General features: G+C 47.2%; 10 protein-coding genes across 10 annotated transcripts; 7 read left to right on the top strand and 3 right to left on the bottom strand.

Annotated features, from left to right (window-relative positions):
* Positions 1 to 149: 149 nt before the first annotated feature.
* Positions 150 to 1,447, top strand: V1513DRAFT_446588 (uncharacterized protein). The gene is made up of 4 exons (XM_066898291.1): positions 150 to 366; positions 423 to 673; positions 736 to 1,168; positions 1,223 to 1,447. The coding sequence occupies exons 1-4, from the start codon at positions 238 to 240 to the stop codon at positions 1,235 to 1,237; spliced, it is 828 nt and encodes a 275-aa protein (XP_066753057.1). The 5' UTR covers positions 150 to 237; the 3' UTR covers positions 1,238 to 1,447.
* Positions 1,305 to 4,287, bottom strand: V1513DRAFT_446592 (Sec1-like protein). The gene is made up of 8 exons (XM_066898292.1): positions 3,976 to 4,287; positions 3,880 to 3,920; positions 3,741 to 3,828; positions 3,538 to 3,690; positions 3,277 to 3,476; positions 2,758 to 3,221; positions 2,459 to 2,704; positions 1,305 to 2,404 (listed from the first exon to the last, which is right to left on the bottom strand). The coding sequence occupies exons 1-8, from the start codon at positions 4,007 to 4,009 to the stop codon at positions 1,540 to 1,542; spliced, it is 2,091 nt and encodes a 696-aa protein (XP_066753058.1). The 5' UTR covers positions 4,010 to 4,287; the 3' UTR covers positions 1,305 to 1,539.
* A 16-nt stretch (positions 4,288 to 4,303) lies between these two features.
* Positions 4,304 to 6,939, top strand: V1513DRAFT_416129 (P-loop containing nucleoside triphosphate hydrolase protein). The gene is made up of 2 exons (XM_066895833.1): positions 4,304 to 6,526; positions 6,580 to 6,939. Exons 1-2 carry the CDS (start codon positions 4,485 to 4,487, stop codon positions 6,815 to 6,817), a joined length of 2,280 nt encoding a protein of 759 aa, XP_066753059.1. The 5' UTR covers positions 4,304 to 4,484; the 3' UTR covers positions 6,818 to 6,939.
* An 899-nt stretch (positions 6,940 to 7,838) lies between these two features.
* On the top strand, positions 7,839 to 9,665 carry V1513DRAFT_116948 (Metallo-dependent phosphatase-like protein). The gene is made up of 5 exons (XM_066894142.1): positions 7,839 to 8,385; positions 8,481 to 8,487; positions 8,597 to 8,827; positions 8,890 to 9,053; positions 9,109 to 9,665. The coding sequence occupies exons 1-5, from the start codon at positions 8,200 to 8,202 to the stop codon at positions 9,499 to 9,501; spliced, it is 981 nt and encodes a 326-aa protein (XP_066753060.1). The 5' UTR covers positions 7,839 to 8,199; the 3' UTR covers positions 9,502 to 9,665.
* A 389-nt stretch (positions 9,666 to 10,054) lies between these two features.
* V1513DRAFT_446604 (uncharacterized protein) lies at positions 10,055 to 11,191 on the top strand. The gene has a single exon (XM_066898293.1). The coding sequence runs from the start codon at positions 10,283 to 10,285 to the stop codon at positions 10,979 to 10,981; it is 699 nt and encodes a 232-aa protein (XP_066753061.1). The 5' UTR covers positions 10,055 to 10,282; the 3' UTR covers positions 10,982 to 11,191.
* A 239-nt stretch (positions 11,192 to 11,430) lies between these two features.
* Positions 11,431 to 12,590, bottom strand: V1513DRAFT_459056 (synaptobrevin-domain-containing protein; the record flags this gene model as incomplete). The annotated part of the gene is made up of 4 exons (XM_066899728.1): positions 11,431 to 12,090; positions 12,141 to 12,262; positions 12,319 to 12,424; positions 12,558 to 12,590. The coding sequence occupies 4 exons, from the start codon at positions 12,588 to 12,590 to the stop codon at positions 11,431 to 11,433; spliced, it is 921 nt and encodes a 306-aa protein (XP_066753062.1).
* Positions 12,591 to 12,626: 36 nt separating this feature from the next.
* V1513DRAFT_446610 (nucleotide-diphospho-sugar transferase) lies at positions 12,627 to 16,320 on the top strand. The gene is made up of 7 exons (XM_066898294.1): positions 12,627 to 13,172; positions 13,226 to 13,542; positions 13,611 to 13,649; positions 13,705 to 13,783; positions 13,833 to 13,923; positions 14,155 to 15,694; positions 15,748 to 16,320. Exons 1-7 carry the CDS (start codon positions 13,121 to 13,123, stop codon positions 15,853 to 15,855), a joined length of 2,226 nt encoding a protein of 741 aa, XP_066753063.1. The 5' UTR covers positions 12,627 to 13,120; the 3' UTR covers positions 15,856 to 16,320.
* An 80-nt stretch (positions 16,321 to 16,400) lies between these two features.
* V1513DRAFT_446614 (uncharacterized protein) lies at positions 16,401 to 19,205 on the top strand. Its single transcript, XM_066898295.1, has 2 exons — positions 16,401 to 17,302; positions 17,354 to 19,205. The coding sequence occupies exons 1-2, from the start codon at positions 16,421 to 16,423 to the stop codon at positions 18,923 to 18,925; spliced, it is 2,454 nt and encodes an 817-aa protein (XP_066753064.1). The 5' UTR covers positions 16,401 to 16,420; the 3' UTR covers positions 18,926 to 19,205.
* On the bottom strand, positions 19,130 to 20,936 carry V1513DRAFT_446615 (PXA domain-containing protein). The gene has a single exon (XM_066898296.1). The coding sequence runs from the start codon at positions 20,861 to 20,863 to the stop codon at positions 19,274 to 19,276; it is 1,590 nt and encodes a 529-aa protein (XP_066753065.1). The 5' UTR covers positions 20,864 to 20,936; the 3' UTR covers positions 19,130 to 19,273.
* A 90-nt stretch (positions 20,937 to 21,026) lies between these two features.
* V1513DRAFT_446616 (uncharacterized protein) lies at positions 21,027 to 23,698 on the top strand. Its single transcript, XM_066898297.1, has 2 exons — positions 21,027 to 21,902; positions 21,956 to 23,698. Exons 1-2 carry the CDS (start codon positions 21,231 to 21,233, stop codon positions 23,597 to 23,599), a joined length of 2,316 nt encoding a protein of 771 aa, XP_066753066.1. The 5' UTR covers positions 21,027 to 21,230; the 3' UTR covers positions 23,600 to 23,698.
* Positions 23,699 to 24,432: the final 734 nt, after the last annotated feature.

A 24,432-nucleotide genomic window follows, 5' to 3' on the forward strand; every position in this document is an offset into this window, starting at 1 on the left:
CCAGCGATGACTTTGATTACCGTGGTTTGCGAAAAAGCGAGTTTTAAAAATTTACAAAATCAGGTTTAGAGTCGTGAATCCGATGCTGTGATCCAAAAGTGGGAGTTTGTTACTGATGTTGTGATCCCAATCGAGACGCGATGATACGCGCGCGAAAACCGGCAACCTACGCGTCGTATTTGCTTCACTCTGTTAGCCCTTTACACGTACACAGATTGTTACCAGCGCATTCCGACTATGTCGTATGATACCAGCTATAATGCTAACTACGGCGGTGGTTTTGGAAGTGGAGGCGGTGCCGGTGGATTTGTGAGCAATAACTACGGATCCGATGGTATGAGCAATTCCCAGGCTGGTGGCGACCGCGTAAGTTCTTTGATTCATTATTTAATGGAAGTTATCGGTATCTAACGCCTTTGAAGTCGATTTCAGAGTCCAAAAGCAGAGTGCGACCCGTAACGATTAAACAGATTCTTGATGCATCACAGGCTCATCCAGATTCAGAGTACTCGATTGATGGTGTTGACGTGTCAACTGTCACGTTTGTGGGAATGGTTCGAAATGTTTTAAATCAAACCACAAATTCAACCTACAGAATAGAGGACGGTACGGGAACTATTGAAGTCAGAAAATTCGTGTCGGCGGATAGACCAGATAGTGACCGAATCCAAGGGTATATATTAATTTATTAATTGGACGTGAACCAACTGGATTACATACTAATATTTATGCTAGTCCTCAGATGGGAGACTATGTTCGTGTCATTGGCGAGTTAAAAGCGTTTTTCAACAACAAGCGGCAAGTAAACGGTAACCTGATCCGTAAAGTGACGGATCACAATGAGATCATTTACGCACAGCTCGAAGCCCTCGCCTTACATTTGCAGACTCTCCATCCTGAAAGGCAAGGCGGAGCCGGAGGAGCGCATGAAGAGACGAAAATGACTGGCATCCAGCCTTCCGCGCGCAGTTACACCAATGAGAATCTCACGTCCCTTCAACGTAGGGTGTTGGATACGTTGTCTACAGCAACAGAGCAGGCATCAAATGAAGGAGTAAATATTCATGTCATTGCCCAACGTGTCGGCGCTAGTCCGAATACTATTCAAGAAGCGTGTGAGTACCTTAGTGAATTGGGCCTCATCTACACTACTATTGACTACGATCATGTAAGTTCTATTCATTAGATAGCTCTCTAGACGGGATTACTAATTAACACGTAGTACAAATTGACATGAAGTGCTAGTGGAAGCTTAGTGAGATGGAGTCGCGGTGGTCGTTTACATATACTGCTATTGTTAGAGACTACAATATATTGCGGAGTATATTGCCCATATCGTAACAAATCAATTGCACTATGATTGAACAAATGTCTAGATGCAAAATTGGGCAGCATTTACTAAGATGCAAAATACATACATATACATGCCGACATCCCGAAATAGAATACATATTGTAATAAAACACCCAGTCCGAAAATCAAATGAAATCAAAATCTAGCCCAAAATGAAGAAAACTATATATGCAGATGCTACGAAATTCACTTGAAAAACCCACCCAGCTTTCCAAGTTTCCCTTTCTTCTTTGTCTCCACATCAAAATGGCCCGGTGGATTACCCGTAGTCTTATGGTGATGGTAGTCGGGGTTCCTGGATAGTTTATGAGGCCCTGTAGATGGCACCGACGGTCCAGGCGCGGACTGCGCTTGCTTGCCATTTCTTCCCTGACTAGTAATATACTGTTGTGGCGGGGGATCTCGTTCTAGCAAATATGCAGGCATTTCTGGATCTGGCTGATCGGCCGCTAGGTTAAGATCCCGTCGTCGCATACGTAGTCTTGACAGCTGGTGCAGCCAATCCGTCGGCGTCAGAAAATTGTCAGACCCAATTATCACCTCTTTATTGTGCGCGTTTGAGATTTCATATGCCGATCGAGTCTCTGCATACGTCATTCCTCCCGCAATGAACACGAAAATACGCTGAGCCGGCACCTGCGTCGACCGATCATGCCAGAAAGCTCGGTTTCGTCTAGGTGCTGATGACGTTGTAGACAGCGCCGGCATGGAGTCGTAGACGCCTATTGGTTGATCTTTGAAATGCTTGAATAGCTCCAAATCAAGAGTATTGTTGACTACCCCAGTCAAAATGTCCTTCACTCTAGGCACATATCTTGTAAACGGCTGCGTTTCTCCCTCTGTGACTTCAATTCTTGTACTCTTCTTCGGAGGTCTTCTGTCCTTTGGCGATTCCTTGAAAAGCTTAGCACCCAATAAATCCATATTTCGTATTAGATGCATATCCATCGAACTGAGCTTGCCGTGTTTGCATAACTTGGCAAAATCCGCTTCTACCACTCCTTCTCTGTACAATAGGTACAATGCAAGTAGTCGAACTCGATCTCGTGTTCTGTGACGGAAATTAATAAAGCTGGACGTAAATTAAAATATGAGAGTACCGTACGAAACATGCTCATCATCTAACAATGGCACTAATTCTTCAAGCACTGCCTTCGGCGGCTTGCCTTCAGGTGTCAATGCGGTTGCTAAACACTGCTCAACATCAGCAATAGCGCTCAACCTGGTCCGGTTGAAAAGCTCCGTGATTGTTTCGGTCATGCTCATATGCAAACCTAGAATTTCCTTCTCTTTTGAGAACACATTCATAGTGAGTAAGATATCTTTTAGTTGTGAAGCTGAAGCATTGTCACTACATATCATTAGTCCTTAAGTTAATCAATATGACTGAATACCAAAGCGTACAGATTAGCAAATTGACTGTTCTCCTCAGTAAACTTAACTATTTTTTCCTTGACTTCATCAATTGTATCTGCAATATACTTATGCCGTAACGACACCCATACAGGATCCTTCTCAGATAAGACACCGACAACATCCTCTTGCACGCCGTCCTGACTTTGTCGAGCATACGTATATTTGTTTCCGTTCTCTATAAACAACAGATCGTGCGCCATGGCTTCATATGAAAACTCGTGCAAATACGGGCCGTCTAGATCCATAGATCTATCGAGGACTAGGAATATGGACTGTGGCCTGTCTGGTTCTACCGTAGGAAAATCTCGATTGGCTCGGGCATATTCGTCGAGCCCTTCTTGCACTTCCTTCGCAATCATATATGGCAAAGTATGCGCCATATGCGTTTCCACTGGCGGATTTAGAAATCGTATTAACGGGTACTCCCCTAGCGTGACGCAAACGCCAACCAGCTAAGAGATAGAAATTAGTCCTCACTCAGGACAAATACCAACAAATAAAACTTACACTGCGAGCGGTCCGCCTAGCAGCCGCCACAACCAGATCTAAGCAACTGGGATTGTAGAATATTGGTAGTGAGTCTTGATTGCCGAATGTGAACACGTTAGATTGCTGAGGAAGGTAATCTATCATTAATGAAACACAGCAGCGTATGTAAGGAGCTACTGCTGAGTTATATATCTTATTGACTTGCGCCTCGTCAAACACTATTTCAGAATACATTAGACTACTTCGATTTGAGCGTTTAAACTGATAGAAGGAGCGTACTTGGCACGAAGAATATATGGGCTGCACCATATCGTGGGGGACTGCGCGCGAAATCGGCTAGCAAACAGTCGACAACGTAATCTTTTGGCGATAGAATATAGACTGCCTCAAAAGTCCCTCGTGACTGCCGACGTTCTTCAATCATTTCAATAGCTAATACAATTTAGAGGCCATTTTCGCAGTAGCAGAGATTTCCCATATACCAGACACATCATGCCGTAAGATGTCGTTCGTTTCAAATACATTGTCGATGAGCTTTGACGTATACTGATCCACTACAACGTATTTATACTGCTACTGGTTAGCCTGGACGTGCGTATGAGATGTAAAGGAGTCGCGTACTTTGTTTTTGACAACGATAGAATCCAGTAGCTCTAAGATCTCTATTGAATAGCCGTCAGAATTGCTCAATCGATCTCGTTAATCGCATGCACTTACTTCTCTGATATTGTTCAATCAAGGAAAACGGCATCTTGTCAAAGTGGCCCTTTATGAGCTCTTGACAACGACGACGTCGCGTCTTATGGATGAGTTAGAAATATCTGTCAGCCAAAGCAGTATTGCGACCAGCAGACTATCGAATTTAAGCTTTGGGATCCACGACGTGTGCGGCCCGCACAAGATCACTGGGCAAAGCACAGCCTCCAGCGCAAATAAGAATGAGTAAAAATAAAAGGTGTTACTGCTGGCGTTCGACCAAGCTGTTGATCTAACGTCTCCTGAATCTGTTAATGCCGTTTAGTTTTGGCGGCATGCATGACGTTTGTTGCGGACATCACGGGACACATCGAGTGACATTCAACTCGACATCGAAATCCTCGAAACTCAAAATCTTTCCGCGACGCAAAAAATTGATTACATCTTCATGACTTCTCAAACGAATCATCTAGGTCCTACACATACTACATAGGGCCCGGCTGTAGTATCTGCGTTCGCCAGATACCAGAATGGCAAACAGGGTATTTGGAGCTCACTCAGTGCTATGCCGGAGCCTTATATGCCCTCGCGCCCGGTCTGCCAGCAGATATGTGGTTCATAGTCGGCTCTTTCACGCTTCCATAGTCTGGTCGCGTTCTGGGGGCCAGGTCAAGAAGCGGAGACCTCGGCAGGATTTCAATTCATACAAGCTCTCACCAACTACTCACAGTAGCCCGCGTCCAGCACCTGCAGAGAACGAGCCGTCGTATGGGGACTTTATGAATTTACTTCGATCTCGACTCCTTAATCTACGACTTCGTTCAACGAAACATTCTCTTATGTCGAAATTCAATATATATGCCGAGATGTACGATCAGTATCTGGAGGACTACTGCGAAGCCGTGCGTCAATTACCAGAAAATCAGTATTATGCGCTCCATGCGCCGGAGTATCAGGACTATATGGCCGACAGGCCGACGATTCCCCACCTTGGTATTTTATGCAAGATTCAGAGAGCGACAGACAGTAAGATGAGTGCGATTGTGCAAATCGACAACATGCTGAACGTTTGCTATGTTAATTTCTTACAAGAGAAAGAGAGCGCGTTTTCTTCTCGGACACCTGTTATGACGAGAATGTCACGGCAGTTAGCCAATATGGATCGTCCAGAAGAATGGTACCCACACACGCGAGGGATGAAGCGAAAGTGGATTCTACATGTTGGGCCTACAAATAGTGGCAAGACATATACAGCACTCCAACGGCTGCAGAATGCAAAGACAGGAATATTTGCTGGCCCTCTGCGACTTCTTGCTCGTGAGATTTACGAACGTTTCAAAGCTGCGGGCAAGGCTTGCAACTTAGTAACCGGTGAAGAAATTATTATGGAATTTGACGAGTTTGGAAATAAGGCTGGATTGTCGGCGTCAACTGTTGAAATGGTGGATCAAGTCAACGAGGTTGACGTTGCTGTTATCGATGAAATTCAGATGATTTGCGATCCCCTGCGAGGATGGGCATGGACAGCAGCGGTACTGGGATTAAAGGCCAAAGAACTTCATTTGTGCGGCGAAGAACGCTCAGTCGGCTTATTACTCTCGTTAGCGGAAAGTGTTGGTGATGAGGTAGTAGTTAATCGATACAAGCGGTTAAGCCCATTAGAAGTCGAGAAACACTCTTTGACTTCTTCAGTTGACAAAATACGGCCAGGCGATGCGATTGTGACATTTTCGCGACAAAGTATCTTCGCTATTAAACGAAAAATCGAAAATGAGACGCAACACAAATGCGCTATTATCTACGGTGGTCTCCCACCAGAGACTCGTGCTAGACAAGCTCAGCTATTCAATGATCCCAACTCCGGCTTCGATGTATTAATCGCATCTGATGCGATTGGCATGGGTCTCAATCTCTCTATCAAACGGATTGTGTTCGAATCAGCTACGAAGTTCGACGGGCTAAGCTACCGACGAGTTGATCCTAATCATATGAAGCAAATAGCAGGACGAGCAGGACGTTATAGATCGTCCTTTGAGGCAGCCAATGGTACTCAAACGTCTGACGCTGATCGTTTGGGTCTTGTCACGACATTGGACAAAGAAGATCGTGGTTATCTCGTCAGATGCATGGCACGCGACGCTGTTCCGATACCTCACGCTGGAGTGTTACCCCACAGTAACCTTGTGCGACGATTTGCTCAGGAATATCCACCGTCAATGCCCTTCGATATCCTCCTTACAAAGTTCTACAACCTTGCGACAGCGTCAAACAATTACGTCACATGCTCTTTACAACAGCAGATCTCGGTTGCCAGAATGATATCCGAAGTCGGCGGATTGTTGGTTAATGAGAAGACAGCCATAGTGACGGCGCCCGCGAACTCTAGAGTGGGTATTATTTCTTTGATTATGGAAGAAATATGCAAGGCCATTGCAAGAGGGACACCAATTTCGCTGGTCGATATAGAGCACTTCGATTTGGATGCAATCGAATATGCAGATGTGTCGAAGCCTAACACGTTGAAGAATCTGGAACAACTGCATTTGTCGATTACGCTCTACCTATGGCTTTCGTATGCTACCTTATTGTTAGAGTCGTGAAGTATAATCTCTAACTATTCGATAGGTATCGATTCCCCGTTGTTCTCTTCGACCGGGAGGGCGCAATGGAGCTTAATGTCTACGTACAAGCACTGATAGAGAAGTGCCTCAACACTATCCAGTTTAAGCGTGTCATTCGGAATTATGTCGATGACGATGAGATTATGAGTGAGAGCAATGTCGAGAGCCATCCGGTTCCCGAGGCTCCCTCTCAGTTCAGCTTTAAGTCCCGCTTTGGTTCTCAACCGGCTGACACGGGCTAACATGGGAATGTTTGGGCTGGATTAGAAATTGTATATAGGTTTTTTTTTCGATCGAAGAGGAGTCCTCTGGACACAATGTAATATATATGTACATATCGAAATGTAATGGCTCGTAAATATCATATTTGTAATATATCGTGTTGCTCAATAGGTATAAGGTTGAGTGACGACTGTCAGGCGGGAGAATGAGATCGCGCGCCAAAATTTGGGCTTCGCCTCGTGCACGCTTTCGACAGGGACTAGAACGTAGCATTCGATCATACCGGCCCACTTCGTAGGCAAGCGAAAACTGTCGATCTCGGACAATTTAGGATAAGAAATTATTTAGCACCTTGGCGGCGCATATCTGCCGAGGTGTCTGGATCACTAATTATGGTGACTGGGTTGTTACAAGTTGGCGAACGCCAGCGAGCGGCTTCCACGCGACGCGGCGGCCGATACTGCCTTCCTGCTAAAAATCTTCGCTGCTGATATTAGTAGCATATGTGTCAGTGTAAAGCTTGTTAATTGAAGACGTTAGCTATTATTAGCATCCGGAGAGTCACGCAACCAGGGTCCACCGGACTAACTGCTGACAAACACCGGAAGTATTTCATGAACATAGATCGAATTTGTCGTGGGTATGACCAACTGCTGTCGACTGCATATGTCAGCCTCATGCCAGGCCACTGTTCGACTGCTTGAACTTTGGTAAGACGCAATCATCATACATGATGTAGCATCTGGGAGACTGGGACACGCGTATGTATAGTTGAGCCTCCACTGTCATTCATGGGTCTCAGTCCTTCGCGACTGCCATTTCGCGACTGCCATTATCAGCTGTAGTCAAGAGTAAATATTCTCATTCAATCTGCTGTAATGTAATACAAGAATATCCTCTGCAGGTGGAAGTCACGGTCGCAACAAACCCGATACAAAGCATCTGCATCATCTTAATGCTTCCCAGTGCATTACTTAGTGAGCCATAAACTATCAACTATTCGTAATAATTTCGCCATCGCAGTGTGACCACTTAGAAGCACGCGTGGTTGAACTGTATACTGCAATTATACTCACGCGTAGAGCAACTGGTGAAGCCAAAGACTGTCTGTCGACCTTGTCAGCCACGCCTTAGAGTTAGTTTAGTTTTGTGTGTACTTGCTGAGCGAGCAGAGCAGCCCCTCGCACAATATACACCACAAACTAGTACATTCACCTCACTCCCGCACCAGCATTGTCAGCGGCTGAATTGACAAGCCTGATATAAAATCTACGGTTTCCGGATCTGAGATCTCGTCGAGTGCCGCAAATTCAACTAGACGCAAGCACATCTAGCAAATTCACGTCTTTCTGCCTCCCCCACGACATCTCTTCCACAAGTCAGAAGACCTTAGCCAGGCCAGATGGCGACCGCGGACGTGACGGAATATGACGTCGATTCGATTGTCGAGAGGTTACTGGAAGTCCGGGGTAGCCGACCTGGCAAACAAGTGCAGTTGTTGGAGCAGGAGATCAGGTATTTGTGCACGAAGGCCCGAGAGATTTTTATACAGCAGCCGATTCTGCTCGAGTTAGAAGCTCCTATTAAGGTACGTTGCGACTTTGTCTGACTCAGTTGCTCTGAGGAACTGGGACATATGGCGAGCGCCAGATAGGTGTTCAAGGATCACGCTGACTGGCTCAGATATGTGGTATGTCACAATTGCAAAGCCCGATCCGTCTTACGAGTACATGATATGGGATATAATTCGATTTAAAAGTATTATCGTTCTAGTGTCGTCTAATATTGGATTTCTCTAGGCGATATCCACGGGCAGTATTACGATCTCTTGCGATTGTTTGAGTACGGTGGCTTTCCTCCGGAGGCGAACTACCTATTTCTGGGCGACTACGTTGATCGCGGAAAACAATCACTTGAGACAATCTGCCTGTTGTTGGCATATAAAATAAAGTATCCGGAAAACTTTTTCGTTTTGCGAGGGAATCACGAGTCTGCGTCGACAAACCGTATATACGGATTTTATGACGAATGTAAGTCCCCGAGACTTGATTTGAGCAGTATTCGAATTACGAGACGCTGACGAATGTATTAGGCAAACGAAGATATAATATAAAGCTGTGGAAAACATTCACGGACTGTTTCAATTGCCTGCCGATAGCGGCAATCATAGACGAGAAGATATTTACTATGCATGGCGGTTTGTCACCGGATCTAAACTCAATGGAGCAGATTCGCCGTATAATGAGGCCAACAGATGTATGTCCTATTCCGTGATTGATTGCTCGGTAGAAATTTCGGCTAACCCACAAAGATACCCGACTGCGGCTTACTTTGCGATCTGCTTTGGTCAGATCCCGACAAAGATATAACAGGGTGGTCGGAAAATGACCGAGGCGTGTCATTCACCTTTGGTGCTGATGTAGTCTCTCGATTTTTGCAGCGTCACGACATGGACTTGATATGCCGGGCGCATCAAGTTGTCGAGGACGGATACGATTTTTTTTCCAAGCGGCAGCTCGTGACTTTATTTTCTGCTCCGAATTATTGCGGCGAGTTTGACAATGCGGGCGCGATGATGAGTGTGGACGAGTCGCTGCTTTGTTCATTCCAGATCTTGAAGCCGGCAGAGAAGAAGCCGAATTATGGACAAGGCGGCATTGGCGGTGCTACCCCGCCACGAAATAAGAAGAAAGCAGGAAGGTAAACCTGGATATCATAACGGATTATAAATGTAGGCGTTGGAACAGGAATTGTATGATCGGCAATGCGGTCATAGACGGTATTGCAAGTACCTGATGAAACAGTCAGATGGCGGCTGCGATGTTTGGTAGGAGTATATATTACGTTTATTTTTCTTACGGTCATGGTTCGCCTTTGTCGCTGTTGTTGAAAACATGGGTTAGGACCATTTAATTGAGGTCAGCCATACAAGCAACAACACCATCTTTGTAGTCGTCCATGACGATCATTTTAAAGTGAGAAGGATTTTGAGTCAGGTTTATGTCATATTGTACAGGCTGTTTTAATGAGATTAATATTTTATCAGTTGTAAAAACAGTTGCAAGGAGGTTTTAAATAATGCGATTTCATCGGATATACGTGGGTACCAATGCAAATACATCGGAAGACCCGACCCTACTAAAGTTGTACATAAAACCCTATCCCGCAGTGTTGCTATTTTATAGAGATTTAGAGTTCATGGGATGTTGTTTAGTTTATTACTCTAGGTTTTCTAGATTTTTTTTCTCCCAGCGAGTGCGAAGAGCGGGCAGCAGCTGATATTTCCACAACTTACGAAATAAATCTATAAGACGGCACAGTCTAGTTTTCGACGACAACGAATACGTGATTACGAATTTGCACGTAGCATCTGATTTACATTACTCAATTTTAAATATCCCGCGACGAATATTTGTCCGAATCGGCAGCACGGATCAGCACATATATACCGCTCAGCAGTCAGATCAAAGTCATTATACAAAGCCATGCCAAAGTCGAGACCATCATTTAAAGAAGTACACGATGTATCGTCAACATCCTCAGTCTCTCGTCTTCGCAAAAAAGTTCGTGACCTGGAGCGTCTTCTCAAACGCACCTCCTCGTCCACTAACCGCAGCAAGAATTCGACGGCGTTAGCGAGACGAGAACAAGAACGTGCCTTACGAGCTTTAAAAGACGAATTACGCACAGTAGAGCGGAATATGAAGGAAAAGAAACTCGATAAACGGTATCACAAGGTCCGGTTCTTCGAGCGGCGGAAAGCTGCGCGGAGGGTTATTAAGGCTCGCAAAGCCGTTGCTGTGCTAGGCGACGAGTATGATGAGGTGAAAAGGAAAATGCTGGAGGAGGAGCGTTGGTCTGCGGAGACGGAGTTGGCATATGTAGCATTATTTCCTCGGGAGTGGAAGTATGTGTCGTTGTATGTTGAAGGAGGAGTTGAAAAGGCCAGGAAAGGGTATGGGGAGTCAGAGACAGAGAAGAAGAGGTTGGACTGGTGGACAGAAGTGGAACGAATGGTTAAGAGTGGGGAAGTGGATGTAGAGTCGTTGATGTTTTCGCAGGGAGATAAACGGACACCAAGCGCGCGTAAGATTGTCAAGCAGGCCGAGGAGGACGAAGAGGAGGCCGAACTGAGTGAGCAACAGCAACGAGATGATGAGGACGAGTTCTTTGACAAGCAATAATATCTAGTTCCGGCACCGGTTTTTTCCGTCAAAGTTTGGCTTGGTTGCATACATATTGATTGGCGTTGTGAGACAAATGGAACTAACCCTGTTTCTGAAATGGAGACAGGGAGAACGACTTGCCACCACACAAACAAATAGCGATATACCACATCCTCACGTACACTACAAGTGACCAAAAATAAACTCCAATAAATTAATATAGAGAAGTGTAACAAGGCTGACGGCAATACGACGACATGAGTAAAGAATATCAATGAAATGAATGAAGATAGAACCGCAAAGAGACGACCACCAAATGCACATCTGCAACATCTATGTCAATAAATATGTACTGCGTAGGCGAGACCGTGTACTATCAAATACCCATGCAGCTGTAGATTAGTAAAACAACTATGCGTTGCGATTATTATAGATACTAGTTAAATTTTAGTTGATGTACATATTGATTAGTACAACGATCCCATATGCATAGAAGCGTTCATATCGCTACTGGCAGCATTGGCGTTTCCGTCCGCGTTATTGTTGTTGTTCTGCTGATTCTGGTCCGTATTACCACGAGTACATTTCTGCCAGGACGGCAGCCCGCACCCGAAACCGACGAGGACGTAGATGAGGAAGATGACGGCAATAACAAGTAGGACAACAAGACGCTTATTCTTCCACCACATTTCACGACGCAAGGCAGTGGAGCGTTTACGGAAGGCAAAAGCAGTCTGGTTCATGTGGTCGGTCTTGTCAACGAGAACATCGATGCGCTCGCCGCGCTCGATAACACGTTCAATATTCTGGGACATGATGTCCTTTACTTGGTTAATTTCCTGTCGTACGACGTTGGCACGATCGGCATCGGGGCTGTCGGCCTTGGCCATGAGCTGACCGATAGTGTGTGAGAAGGAAGCAAGGGCGTACGGCTCTTCACACGCGCCAACCTGCTCGGGCGTGAAGGTCTCGTTGAATTTGCGTTGGACATCAAGAAGATAGGCAAACGGCACTCGGCGCGGGACGGTAGATAGAGTGATAGCAAGGAAGGTAACTCCGCCAGGTACTATCCCATTGGCCGCAGTGGTGATATAGTGAACGAGCCAGTTGTTGTGGATGTATGTGAGCTGCACAATATTAGCCCAAGTCCAATTCACAACACCAGAATTCAACGCACCTTTTGGTCCTCTTCGGCAGGAATTTTTGGCAAAATAAGAGCAGCGACGGCATTTGCGTTGGAACGCAGTGGAGCATAGTCCGCAATAACGTTTGTTCCGTGCGCAACGCAAGCGTAAAGAACTACGAAGTCAGCTCCCGACCTCAATTGCACATACAGAGACTGGATAAGAACTCACAGTTGGACGCAGGCATTGCGAGAGCAGGACGAAAAAGCGAGTGCTGCGGTACGAGTGTGGTAGTAAAAAAATGTATATAAGTGTATCTGACGTGCGCAGCCGTAAGCTCCCAGGGACATTTCGCTTCGTGGCTGCTGCTTAGTCTTCGTCGTATGTCGAAGTTCTAGATACCGCACAGCCACAAAAGCATAGCCATAATATGAGCCACACACATAGAATTACCCTAACCTTCAATTAACCCTAACCCATCTTGACGACAAGTCAGAAACCATTTCTTACGAAATATGGCTCGCTAGGTTACTTTCAGTGCAATTAATTAAACGCTCGAGGAGAGCACGGAGAAGACATCGCTGCCATAATGTATTGCTAGTATCAACATATATGGCATGTTATAGTTGATGCGGGGTCACGCCACAGTTCATGATTGGATTGAGTTTGAAGCGACCGCGGACCACCCAACAGAAACCCCCTGCACTAAATGGTCATGAACAACAGCCAACAGCAATCATTGTTTGTCTTCTCTCACCACGGCTGTAGTTTTTCGCGTCTTGCATTGCTTGCTCGACGAGCAAATAGGCCCACATAGCGAGACTCAGTGGCTGGTGAGTGCGGGGTGCATTGATTTACTTTGTTCTTCAAGGGTCGCAGTCGCCCAACGGCCCCCACCTCTGCTCTTCTCCGCGCTTTTCCGCCCCGCTCCGCGCCTCTCCGCGGCCCCCCCGTCTTGTCCTCTTCCTCATCCAGAACCACTACAAGCTAATTGCCCTCGATTCTCTCGTCTGGCCAGCTCCGAGGAATTACAATGGGTGACAAGGCGTATCTGACCCTGCTGCTGACCGATACCTATCTCCCCGGTGAGTATGATCCCATTTGGTAATTCCATCTCCCGCTTATTGATCATTTTCAGGCGTCCTCGCTCTTGCAAAAGCTCTTCGCTCTTCCGGAACAGTCCATACGCTAGCCATCCTTATTGTCCCCGATGCGCTCTCGCCGTCTACTGTCGCTGCTGTCGAGGTTGCTTACGATGACGTCATTCGCGTTCCGGCAATTGCCAACCCTGCCCCGGGCAACTTATTTGCTCTCGGACGACTGGATCTGTACGAGTCTTTTACTAAGATTCTAGCATGGAATCAGACGCAGTACAAGCGAATTGTGTACTTAGACGCTGATACTCTTCCGTTGACAAACATCGACGTCCTGTTTAATTCCGATGGCTCCACTGCGGTGAGTAATCCTCGGTCTTCTACCTCGACCACCTTAAAAAAGAGAGGACTGGACTGATTAATTAATAGGCCTGTCCGGACGCAGGATGGCCGGATGTTTTTAACAGCGTACGTTAATTGCTTCCTTGCATAACATTTGCGATATAGTACTCACATAGCACAGGGGGTTATTGTGTTGACGCCAAGCCATTCCGATTTTCTTGGTCTATATGCTCTCGCAGACTCTGGGGAGTCTTTTGATGGTATGCAGTTCCGATTTACCCACTTAAGCACTACTAATGTACTCGACAGGAGGCGATCAAGGTCTCCTTAATGCATACTTCGGCTCAACCTGGACACGGCTCCCATTTCTCTATAACGTGACTCCGACGACTGGCTACCAGTGAGTTTCTCTTTTTGAACCCAGTTGCGGTCGAGAGTGGTGTTAGACGCGTGGAATGCTCTATGCTATGGATGATATGCTATTTTGTATGCACTGGTCGGAGGATGAGCGACCAGCGTAGCGTGCAGGACGATGAGCTGCACCTGCCTAGCTAACAGCAATAACCTGCTCGACACTTGCACAGTCCATTTCAAGCACGTCTGAGCTCTGTCCTTACTAACGTGTACCCAGATACGCACCAGCGTTCCACAAATTTTCGCGGGATGTAAAGGTTGTGCACTTTATTGGGACACCCAAACCATGGCAGCAGGGCAAGCCATCAGCTCCCGAGTCCATAGCAGTTCCAGAGTGGTATGGCGCGACAGGTTCTGATGTTAACAATCGGTTGTTGAGACAGTGGTGGGAAGTATACGACACCGTTGATGTTACGGAGTATGTAGTCGATGAACCTGTGGTTTCAGAGCCTGTGGATGACTACTCAGCACCTTTTGAGGACACACAGGGTCCTCCAGAGGTGTTACAGCCAGCGACGCCTCCTTCGCCACTCCTCTCGTTCCAACATCTGGCTAGGTGGGATCCATCACGCTCTGGCCCGCCGGAATCATCTGGGGGAGAAGCAGTTTCCCTTCCTGATGTAACGTATAATAACGTGTGGGACGTGCCATTTGACCCTCGTACTGATCCAATTTTCATTGCCCCACCCATTGAGCGGAAACAGGAATACACTCCGCATGAATATTATAGGCCGCGTTCCCCTCCCCTTCAATCCGAGCCAGAATATCGGGTGCCATCACCATCACCATCACCGCCTCCTCCTCCTCCTCCTCATCATCAGGAGACCCAGTCACCATCACCAGCATGGCCTCCTCCTCCTCCTCATCATCATCATCAGGACACCCAATATCATCAGCCTCAGCCGGTTTGGAGCCCACCAGGTCCACCACGCGAGCCTTGGTCTCGCGCGGTATTGGATCCACCACCTCGCCTGTCCTCTCCGCAGCGAGAGCAGAATCCTCCGTTGAAAGAACCGTCACCCCCTCCGTCTCCACCTGATCTTCAGTCGCACCCACCGCCACGCGAACCATCTCCACCCCCACCTCCAATATTTCCTTGGGAGCTATTAACGGTGCCTCCTCCTGTCCGAGTCTTCCCGGGAGATTTACCTTTAGTTACGGCACCTCCACTTACGGAGGCAGAACCGCAGCGTCTGCGAGAACCAGACTCTAGGCCGGCATCCGAGGGGGACGACGAAGAATTGGGGGGGCCAGAAGTATGTGAAGATTATAATGGCGAGGAGGTCGCAGCGGAAGACGAATACGCGCCAGAAAATGAATTTGGCGACAGCAAAGAGTTTTTCGAGGAGAATTTGGAACAGGAAGAAGATCTTGCAGAGGAATTAAACGAGGATGAGAAAGAAGAGGAAATGGTTGCAGCTGCGGAATCTACTCAATCGGCGCTTGCTGTACAGTCGATGCCGGACACGGCCATATCGCCTTTGAAGCAGACGCCAGCTACGTCGCTGGCTCAGGCTCAGCGTTCGGGTAGTGCGATGGTGTCTCCAAACGCATATAATGCTTGGGATCGGGATCCTCATATTCTAAACTACGCATCGCATATGTCAAATATTTTCTTTGGCGGACGTTCTGCCACCATGGATGCGGTCAAGAGTATGCCTATATCTCCTGCGCCATTGAGGCGAACGTCGTTCTTTGCCGCGATTGATGTAACTGACGATGATGACGAGGAGGAACCAGATGAGCAGTTTGCATGGGTATGCTTATTTCTATTAGTTTCTACTTGCGTTTCATTGCTAATATTCTCTAGGATCCGCTAAAGAAACTCGACGAGTTGGCTAAACTACCAGCGTTACTACTCGCACGACAATTGGAAGTATCATCCATTGCTGAGTCGGATGAATCCACGTCAGGATGAAAGCATTTCTAGTGTGATGACTTAATTCTGAGACTATAATATTGGTCTTGGGCAAGCTTGATTTTGTTTGGTTTAAATCCCCGTTGCGGGTGCATCTTTGGTGTGTTCTATTTTCCATTGCTCGCTAATCAATGCTCCATTTCTTTCACGTCTGGTCGAATTACCATGGTATGTACTTTTAGTCTTCATTTTATTTTTGCCAAAAAACAGCATTCATAGAATAGAATTCAAAAAAGTTTGCCCAGTTTAGTGTATTTGATGCATTACACATAATTTTGATTTTGATTGTTTTCATAGTTGATCGACCGATTTGCATTTTGAGTATCTCTTGGATTAATTAGCATAGCACGATCACATATTCATAGCAGCTTCACATAATCAATGCGGCTGCTATTTGTGAAAAGCAGCTCGTTTGTAGACGTTGTACCAAATCTAGTTTCCATTCCGTATACTGTTGACGTAGTGTTATATTAAGTTAGTTAACTACTGTAGGTTATGTAGCTTTTGTCATATGCTTCCCTAACCCATACAACTGACCATTTCATGATCAAACCACTCACCAACAATGACCATTGCACGCATTGTAGCGGACTCTCGGTCAATGAACGTGCTTCACGATCAACAGCACATTCTGTCGTCCACTCTGCCAGTCTCGACTGCTACCTCGCGCGGTATCTCTATTCTGTCGCCAATGGTCACCGCCGCCTCAGTCGCAGCCGCGGCCGCATCCTCTGCAACCTCAATCTTCTCATCCCCGAATCTCACAAATGCGCTCACAGACGTCGACGGCGCAGTGTCGACTACTGCAGTCGGCCTCGGCTCCACTGCGCCGCAGCCCGTCATCTCTCAGTTTGCCCGAATAATGCGCAGCCTTGCGACAGTGATCGTCAAGCAGACATCTGAAGTCGACATCCCGGACCGCCGCATCGGTACGTTCGTCGCGTATCTCACATCCCCATTTGCATTGTTATGCATGCTCATGGCCATCGTCCTCAACCGCACTGTCGTGTTCGCGTCCGTCCGGCGACCGCAGACCTTACCTGTATACGCTCGGCTGCTCATCCGCTCAGTCGCCATCGTGCAGCTCGCCCGTGCGACCGGACCATTATTGACGGCGCTGAAGTGCTACTCACCGGTATTGGCTCAGTACATACCAGAATATTTTGCAATTAACCCCGACGAAGAGAAGTGTCCTGGTCCTGACATATTGTGGCATCTCTACAAAGCATTCTGCACTGGGCACTTCGTCGAGACTTTCTCGAGCGCGTTGCAGGGGCGCGTACCGTCTCCTGATACTGGGATGACGCTGTTTGAATACTCGCTCGCGTTTCAAGAAGCGCAGTCCGCTCAGCGACCGTCGGTTGAGGTGCTTGTCATATCGCTCATTTGGGCCTTGAATTATCTCACATTCCTGATCATTTCCGTGCTTGATCTTCAGAACTATAGAGTATGTATTGTCAACTTCTGTCAAGCAAGATTGATTTTAATAGTATTCCAGCTCATTCCTTCGACTTTTTTTGGCATAATATCACTTACGTATTTCGCCGCATCTACATACCACGGCCGCGCTCAGTTCTTCCCGACAGTATGGGTCATCGGATTCGCACCACATTTAGCCGTCCTCTACGTCATTATTCTATGCGGATCTATATATCTGCTAGCGTCTCTGTTTGCGGGTGGCACCTCCAATTTACAATCATCTGTCCGGACAGTCAACGTGTCGCTCTCGGAAGACTTCTACTCGTGCCTGCTCAAACTGGGCATCTTGGTGCTCACATCGGCAGCCGATGCGACGTACATGGCTGAGGGCCCCTCCCTAGTCGTCCCGGAAACGACGTGGTTCGAGGCATTAGAGTTTAACCGTCGCGCTGGGTTTGAATACATCAACGAAATGCCTGTCGACCATGAAGACGGATCCAGCACCTTGCGCAAACGACTAACCTTCTCCGCTGACACAGTCGGTGATTATAATTCGGCGTTTAATAACAGTTTCGGGGTGGCGGCTGCCAGGCCGAGTAAGAAACGCAGGCGCAGACATTCAGTTTCCCTGCGGCATTCGTCTCGTGGTCAGAATGCCGTAAAGAGGACATCCGGATATGGCAGTCATAATTTCCGTGTTGGTGGAAACATTCACGCATTACATGGCGCTGCAGCGGCTTCGCAACACAAGACTGGGAGGTTTGGACGGTTAGTACTGCTGTATCGCCTGCGGATGGCGTATAAGCTAGTGTCATGGTGTTTCAGGATGTGTATAAATCTGATTTGGAAGGCGTTGTTTCGGTTGAACAGGCGGTGCCAAGCAGCTGCGGTCGTCGAGGCCGAGGATGTCGTTGATGGGCCGATTGGGCAGAATGTTAGTGCAGCGAGCAATTTGCTTTCTGACGACGAATATTACTCGCTATTTTTACAGGGCGCCCAGTTGCCCGAGGAAGACCCGAGTGGGAATTTTGAGCCATCGGACGAGGAGGAGGATGTCACTACCATTGAGAACGATGATGACGATAACGATGGGGCATCGAGTAGTGCGTTGACGGTCGCGTCGCAAGTCGGCGCTACAAATGAGTTGTTTCCAGAAATGTCAATGTTAGATATTTCTTTGTCGAGTCTGCTGTTGCCAGGTACGCCGGAAGAGAGGCAGCTCGCGAGAGTTATGGTAGCCCATATGTCTGCGAACGAGATTGTTACACGGGCCAAGATGGGGCAGTATGAGGATCGGTGGTACGGGAGCAATAATCTGTACGATTACTATTCAGATGATTCTGGTTCAGATAGTTACGATGACGAAGGCGCTAATATCTTGTCACTTATCAACGAACGGAGGTGGAGCGGCTCGAAGAGCGCAAGCGCGCCCGGGTACGGCATAATCGACGACAGTGACGATGGAACGACTTCATACCGCCCATCGCTATGCGTTGTATGTCACGCCGCGCAAAGAAATATCGTGTTATGGCCTTGTAGATGCCTTGCAGTTTGCGAAGAATGCAGAGTCAGCCTCGCGCTCCGGAATTTCAAGGGCTGTGTATGTTGTCGTCGTGACGTCGTGTCATTTTCAAGACTTTTCGTTCCTTAATTTTCCGCTCTTGTAAGTTTTGTGTTTTGTAGTTGATAGGACAGGCATTATGGGTCATACATCATTTCCTTGGCTTTGAGGCTTTTATCTGTTGGTTGTATGTGGGAAATTGGCGATGGTTTTATAAAGCACATGTGCGTTTGGTCAGTTAAGGTTGTTTATTGCTTTTACATTGGTGCTGGTATTGTGAGCTCAGATTTGGTATGAATCCTATGACTGTGAATTGTATTTGCAAGACCATATGAGGTTTGCTCGATTAAATATATATTACTCCATGCAACATTTTGAATCCAACCATAACACCAAATAATCCGAACAAAAATCCAGTACCGATGTATCATTATAATCCTACATGGTCGTCACGCCAGTTTCGTCTTCACCCAACCGCCACACTTTCAACTCTTCCGGTGTCTTGCATGCCAATTCAGGTAGCACCTTCACAATCACCATGTCAAACAAAAAGTACAACAAGTGTTTATTTGCAAACTTGTTTTCGAAAGGTGAAAGAAGCTCTTCGAGGCCCTGCAATGCATCGTCGCCCAATACCTGCTTCCGCACACGCATGGGCACGACGCGCAGGATGTTGCCGTACACTCGTTTGAGAATCGCACGTTTTTCGGTCTCGCTTGGATAAACTCTTGGTTCAGCCATGGGGCCGTTGTTGGGGAATAAAGTTTGTCGCGAGAGCGCGAGGACACTGCATGCAAATTGCGAGGTCATGATGTATTTGTGGAAGAAATGTGAGAGTAGACGGTCGATTAGACTGCCCGGAGGTAATGACACGAGCGGTAGGGCGAGGAGTTCGATGGTTGACATTAGCCATGGCTGGCGGGCGGGCAAGTTCAAAAGACGGGCCGCGGTGGGAAAGAGTGCGATAGTAAGAAGAGAGGAGCTTGTTGCGTTTGGTGCTTTGCCGAATGGATGTGTGGAAGAGGGCGTTGACCTTGCGAACGAGATCAGGAAGACCACTCCAGCTTGCATCAGAGAACAAAATGACATGACCGACATTATAAAGGACCGTGCCGAGTCGACCATCGTAGCTGGTTTAGGCGACGAGTCCGGTGCCGACTGTGACAATATCGCTTCTGGCTCTATAACCGCTGCCGGCTCATCTTTCAGGCTCTTTTCGATAACTTTAGAAATTATCTCGTGCACCATGAACGGCTCGCTTAACTTGTCGATTGTCTTCCACAGGACGACGTCGGCTAATAAGGATCGCAGAAGAGTCCTCTCGGTTGCAGATCCCAAATCCTCTGATGGTAGCAGGACAGCCAATACACCTTTTGATAGCACTGCCAAAAACTTCCTCTCGACGTCATCTATGGATGGAGATCCATTAGGCGACTGCTCCACACCATCACGTCCGTGTTTAGGGGGTGTTAATGCCGGATGCGGCTGCAGCGCATGAAACATCTCCTCAAACGACCTTCCTGAAGCATATGCAGTCCCAACTTTCTGCCTCGCCAGTCTGAAATCACGTAAATGAGCATCGAGGACAAGCGGCACGTCATCCAACAACAGCATCTCCAATTCCGCTTTTCGCAGCCGTTCCTCGAGCGACCGAGTTACATGCGCGATGACGTGAACTACTTCGTACACGAAAGCACGGTCCGCGACGTCATCATCTGCGACACGGGTATACCACCGTTGCACGAACTGCCGAAGTATCAGAGCGATAAACGCATATAACTCTTTGTCGATATCCGGAAAGGACGTCAATGCAGGTAACGTGGCATCCAGAGGCCTCTGGAGTGCCGATGTAGGCACGAGAGTATTCCGGATAAGAGTCGTCGTTGCGTCGTCCGCTGTCGAAGGCTGAACAGGCGTCATTGTGCCGGGGATGCCGCCTGCTGTTGGAGTGTTGGCGCCGGTCGTGCTCGCGGATGCTGCTGTGTTCGTACCGTTTATGGTACTGCCATGTCGCCGAGCGTTCGACATATGCGGCCGTGAGAATTGACTGTCAGTGTGATCGTGAAGTGAAACTGTCGTATTGATCTCGGTTTATTATGTATGATACACTAACTTAGAGTTTTGATTTTCGCGACATTTCGAAGACTCGGGCGTGGAAATGTTAAAAATCGCTTTTTATGATTTTACAATTACAGCAAAAGTCAATTTTCGCGGTTCGGGTTTTAAAAAATCGTGGTTTTTCGCACAACTTCGGAACCCCTCGACGCGCGCGCAACGCGTAGAATCAGGTGCAACAAAGCAACATCAATAACACCAACCGAATGTGCTCTCGATAGAAACTTGCAACTAAATTTTGTGATTGGGGGGATAAGAGACGGACCGGATCAACTACGCGATGGTAGTTACGACGTCGCCTAAGCATTTGTGGACGACAAGAAAATGTCACCGTGTTCTCCGACCACTTAGTTCAAAGCTACAGTTCCTGCGCAATCTGATCGGATCGTATCCATCTTTGTTGAATAATGCCGGAGGACATGGTAATTCTTTGTCCGGTAACGGCAATATTGCAGGGCAAACGGCAGCGTGGGAGAAAAATTACCGGAAGCATTCGGGCAATATCAAGACATATTCAGTAAAATTGTCTCAATCGCAATCAAAATCATCATCGCTGCCATCGCGGCACGAAGCCTCGGTGCAGGAATCTGATAAATCCAGTCAATATTGTGCAGACAACCTATTGCTTTCTCTCCGCGACAAAACGACTCCTGACGTGTACGCAGCCTATCGTTCTATATTCCACGCGTTCCACCATTTCATGTTGCAAACATATGAAAGTCCTGCAACTCTTGCCCAGAAATCAGCGATAGAGCTAGGGAAATGTGTCGTGTATACTCTCGGCACCGTGTCGGAAGACGATTGGTATGACGGCATGGAGGTGTTGAAGTATTATAAGCGATTCATAGCGATTGGGCACGGTGTCTCGCTTGTTGCGCGTGACGTGGAATTTTGTAGAGCTTTGTTGCCGGCTCTGATAGTGGACTGTGTTGAGATGGAAGCATTTGATATGGTGTGTATTTGCTTGGCTGTTTACAGGTATCGAGCTAACTAATAGTGGCACAGGGATTATTGCTGTTGAGAAGTTTTTTGGAGGTTACCGCGATTGATGATATTCTCGTGAATTACGACATGTTTTGCAATCTCAGCAAATTAGTGAAAAGCTCGCCATACATTCTGCTACAATATATTATGACGAATTTAACCGTGGCACAGATCGTACACTCAAACCTTCTCGAGATTCTGAACAGTCTTCTAGCCAACCCTATCTACAACATAGAAATTATTCTCCGTAACATGCTTTGCCATATCTTCGCAACGGGCCGCCGTGAAGTTCGCAGATCAAGCCATCCGCAGTTCAAGCAAGTCGAATCGGCGATGCTCGGCATCTCCAGCGTTATCTGTCGGCACCCAGCTGTCTTCGACTTATCATTCATCACAAGAGTGATCAATACAATTGGCCCGGCTAAGGCGAGATTCACGAGCGTCTGGCAGTTACTCTGTATTCATCAGTTCTACTTGGGGTACATTAACGACGAATTCGTTCAATATTTCCACGCACCTTCAACAACCCCATCCGCAAGTTTCAGAATTCGCTCGAGACTCCGCGTAGCCTTGCTTGATATTTATACAGACCTTGAAGGACAAGTTAGGCCGATCATCGAGCGTATTCTGCGAAATGTGCCGAAATTCGCTGTCGCATTAGCAACTCTGTTCGTGGCAAAGTCTAGAGACAAGGAGCTGTTGCGATGGCGGGGTGATGTGGAGAGATGTGCGATGCAGTTGGATAGAGGTTTGCGGACGAAGAATTGGGTGCATGATGAGAGTCTCGAGGAGTGGGTTGAGGTGCAGGAGAACAGCAGTCATGTGTTTTCGTTGATTTCTGACGACGAGAGCGAAGATGAATTGGCCGGGCGTGTCACGGATTCTCTCAGTGATATAGAAGCAGATGAGCTGGAAGCCACCGACGATGAGCAATCAACTATCGGCAATATATCGAGCCAAACGAAATCTTGTATGATCTCGCCAGCAATATGCGAAGTACACTCTCAAATACCGACGTCACCAGTCACTGTTGCAAGTCAATCTGGAGCATCGAGACTACTATATATGCTGCCACCACCATCATCAGTCATCAAGTTGACGCCGAGATCAAATCGTAGGATTCGTGATAAATATTTCAGGTTACTGTCTACTCCGGCCACGGGAGGCTGTACAGTCGACCGGCCGAGACCGAATTGGTTCACCAGGTCGAAGTCAACGACAACACCGTCGGACGAAGAAGAATTTGACTATCTAGATGACAGTGACGAATTTGAGAACGCGTCGCCTTTGCAAGGGAGAAAGAGACTCGGGTCATCCAACCTAGACGACCACCCAGCGAAGAAATCTAGAGCATGCACGACGTCTAATCTAGCTTGGGAACTGACGGGCCGGGATTTCCCTGATTTTGTTGAAGTGGCTGACGAGCTCTCTATGACAGTGTCGCTTGATCGAAAGCGCTTAGGTGACCTGACCAACCATGGCCTCGATGCAGTAAAGAAATCGACAACCAATACCAGTTCATATGGAGACCAAAAAAAGGGAAGCTTTAAAGGCAGAAAAGTACGTAGTGAACAAGAAAATCATGCCGAGGATGATGAAGATGAGGATGAACTTTTTGCATTTAAAAGTCTGAGTTATACTATAGATTCGTCATCGCGTTTGTAATTAATTGTGAATTGTGAATCGATAATAAATACTGATCATTATCCGCAGCGTCATATATAGATTGATTTGAACCGCTTAAATACATTGTGAAATATACTGTCTTATCCTAGCTTCTTTGAATGTAACTAACTGACAGGCTGCAACTGAAATCCAATTGCCATGACACCGTTCAGTCGGACCTCGATATGACTTCAAGCCCGCGGGTCTAAAGCGGCGTACGAACAGCTTATTTCGCCTTGATGGCGGTGTTGTCCAGAGCAACGCTATGTTTAATTAAGCAAGATTACCTCGCAGCTAGGAAACCAAATCTGCAGAGCAACTTGAAGTGGTACTAAGAAGCAGAACATTTTTCTAATGCCAATCCTGAGACAGTGGACTGGGTCGACGGTGATACTGCGTGTGAAAATGAAGATCAGCCGGGAGGAAATCGTTACGGCTGGCCACGATATGTTATAACGCGACTTCGGCAAAACGCGGAAGGCGAAGATCTTATGCTTTTGCTGCAGACGACAGACATGACTGGCAATCTCACACGGTTAAGAGAACAGCCGAATAAACAGTGATACTGTGCTCTAGAATCAAATTGGGAGCGGGACTGTCCCAACCGATCTCGGGCAGCGCCAATCCGAAGCTACGCTTAAGAGGCCAGCAGTTTCTGCGACCATCCCAATATACGTGGAGTACCAGGAGTAGGCAGTATATGAAACTAATAACAATAAATTGCTGACTGATCTATCGATTGTTGTCTGCCTCATAGTTCGAGCAGGTGCCTGTATAATTCAACACATGTGCTCACGACATTGGCTTATGAAGTGTATTTTGCACGGTTTGAG

The sequence above is a fragment of the Lipomyces chichibuensis genome, assembly GCF_038497645.1.
Source record: "Lipomyces chichibuensis strain CBS 12929 unplaced genomic scaffold V1513scaffold_20, whole genome shotgun sequence".
NCBI lineage: Eukaryota > Fungi > Ascomycota > Lipomycetes > Lipomycetales > Lipomycetaceae > Lipomyces > Lipomyces chichibuensis.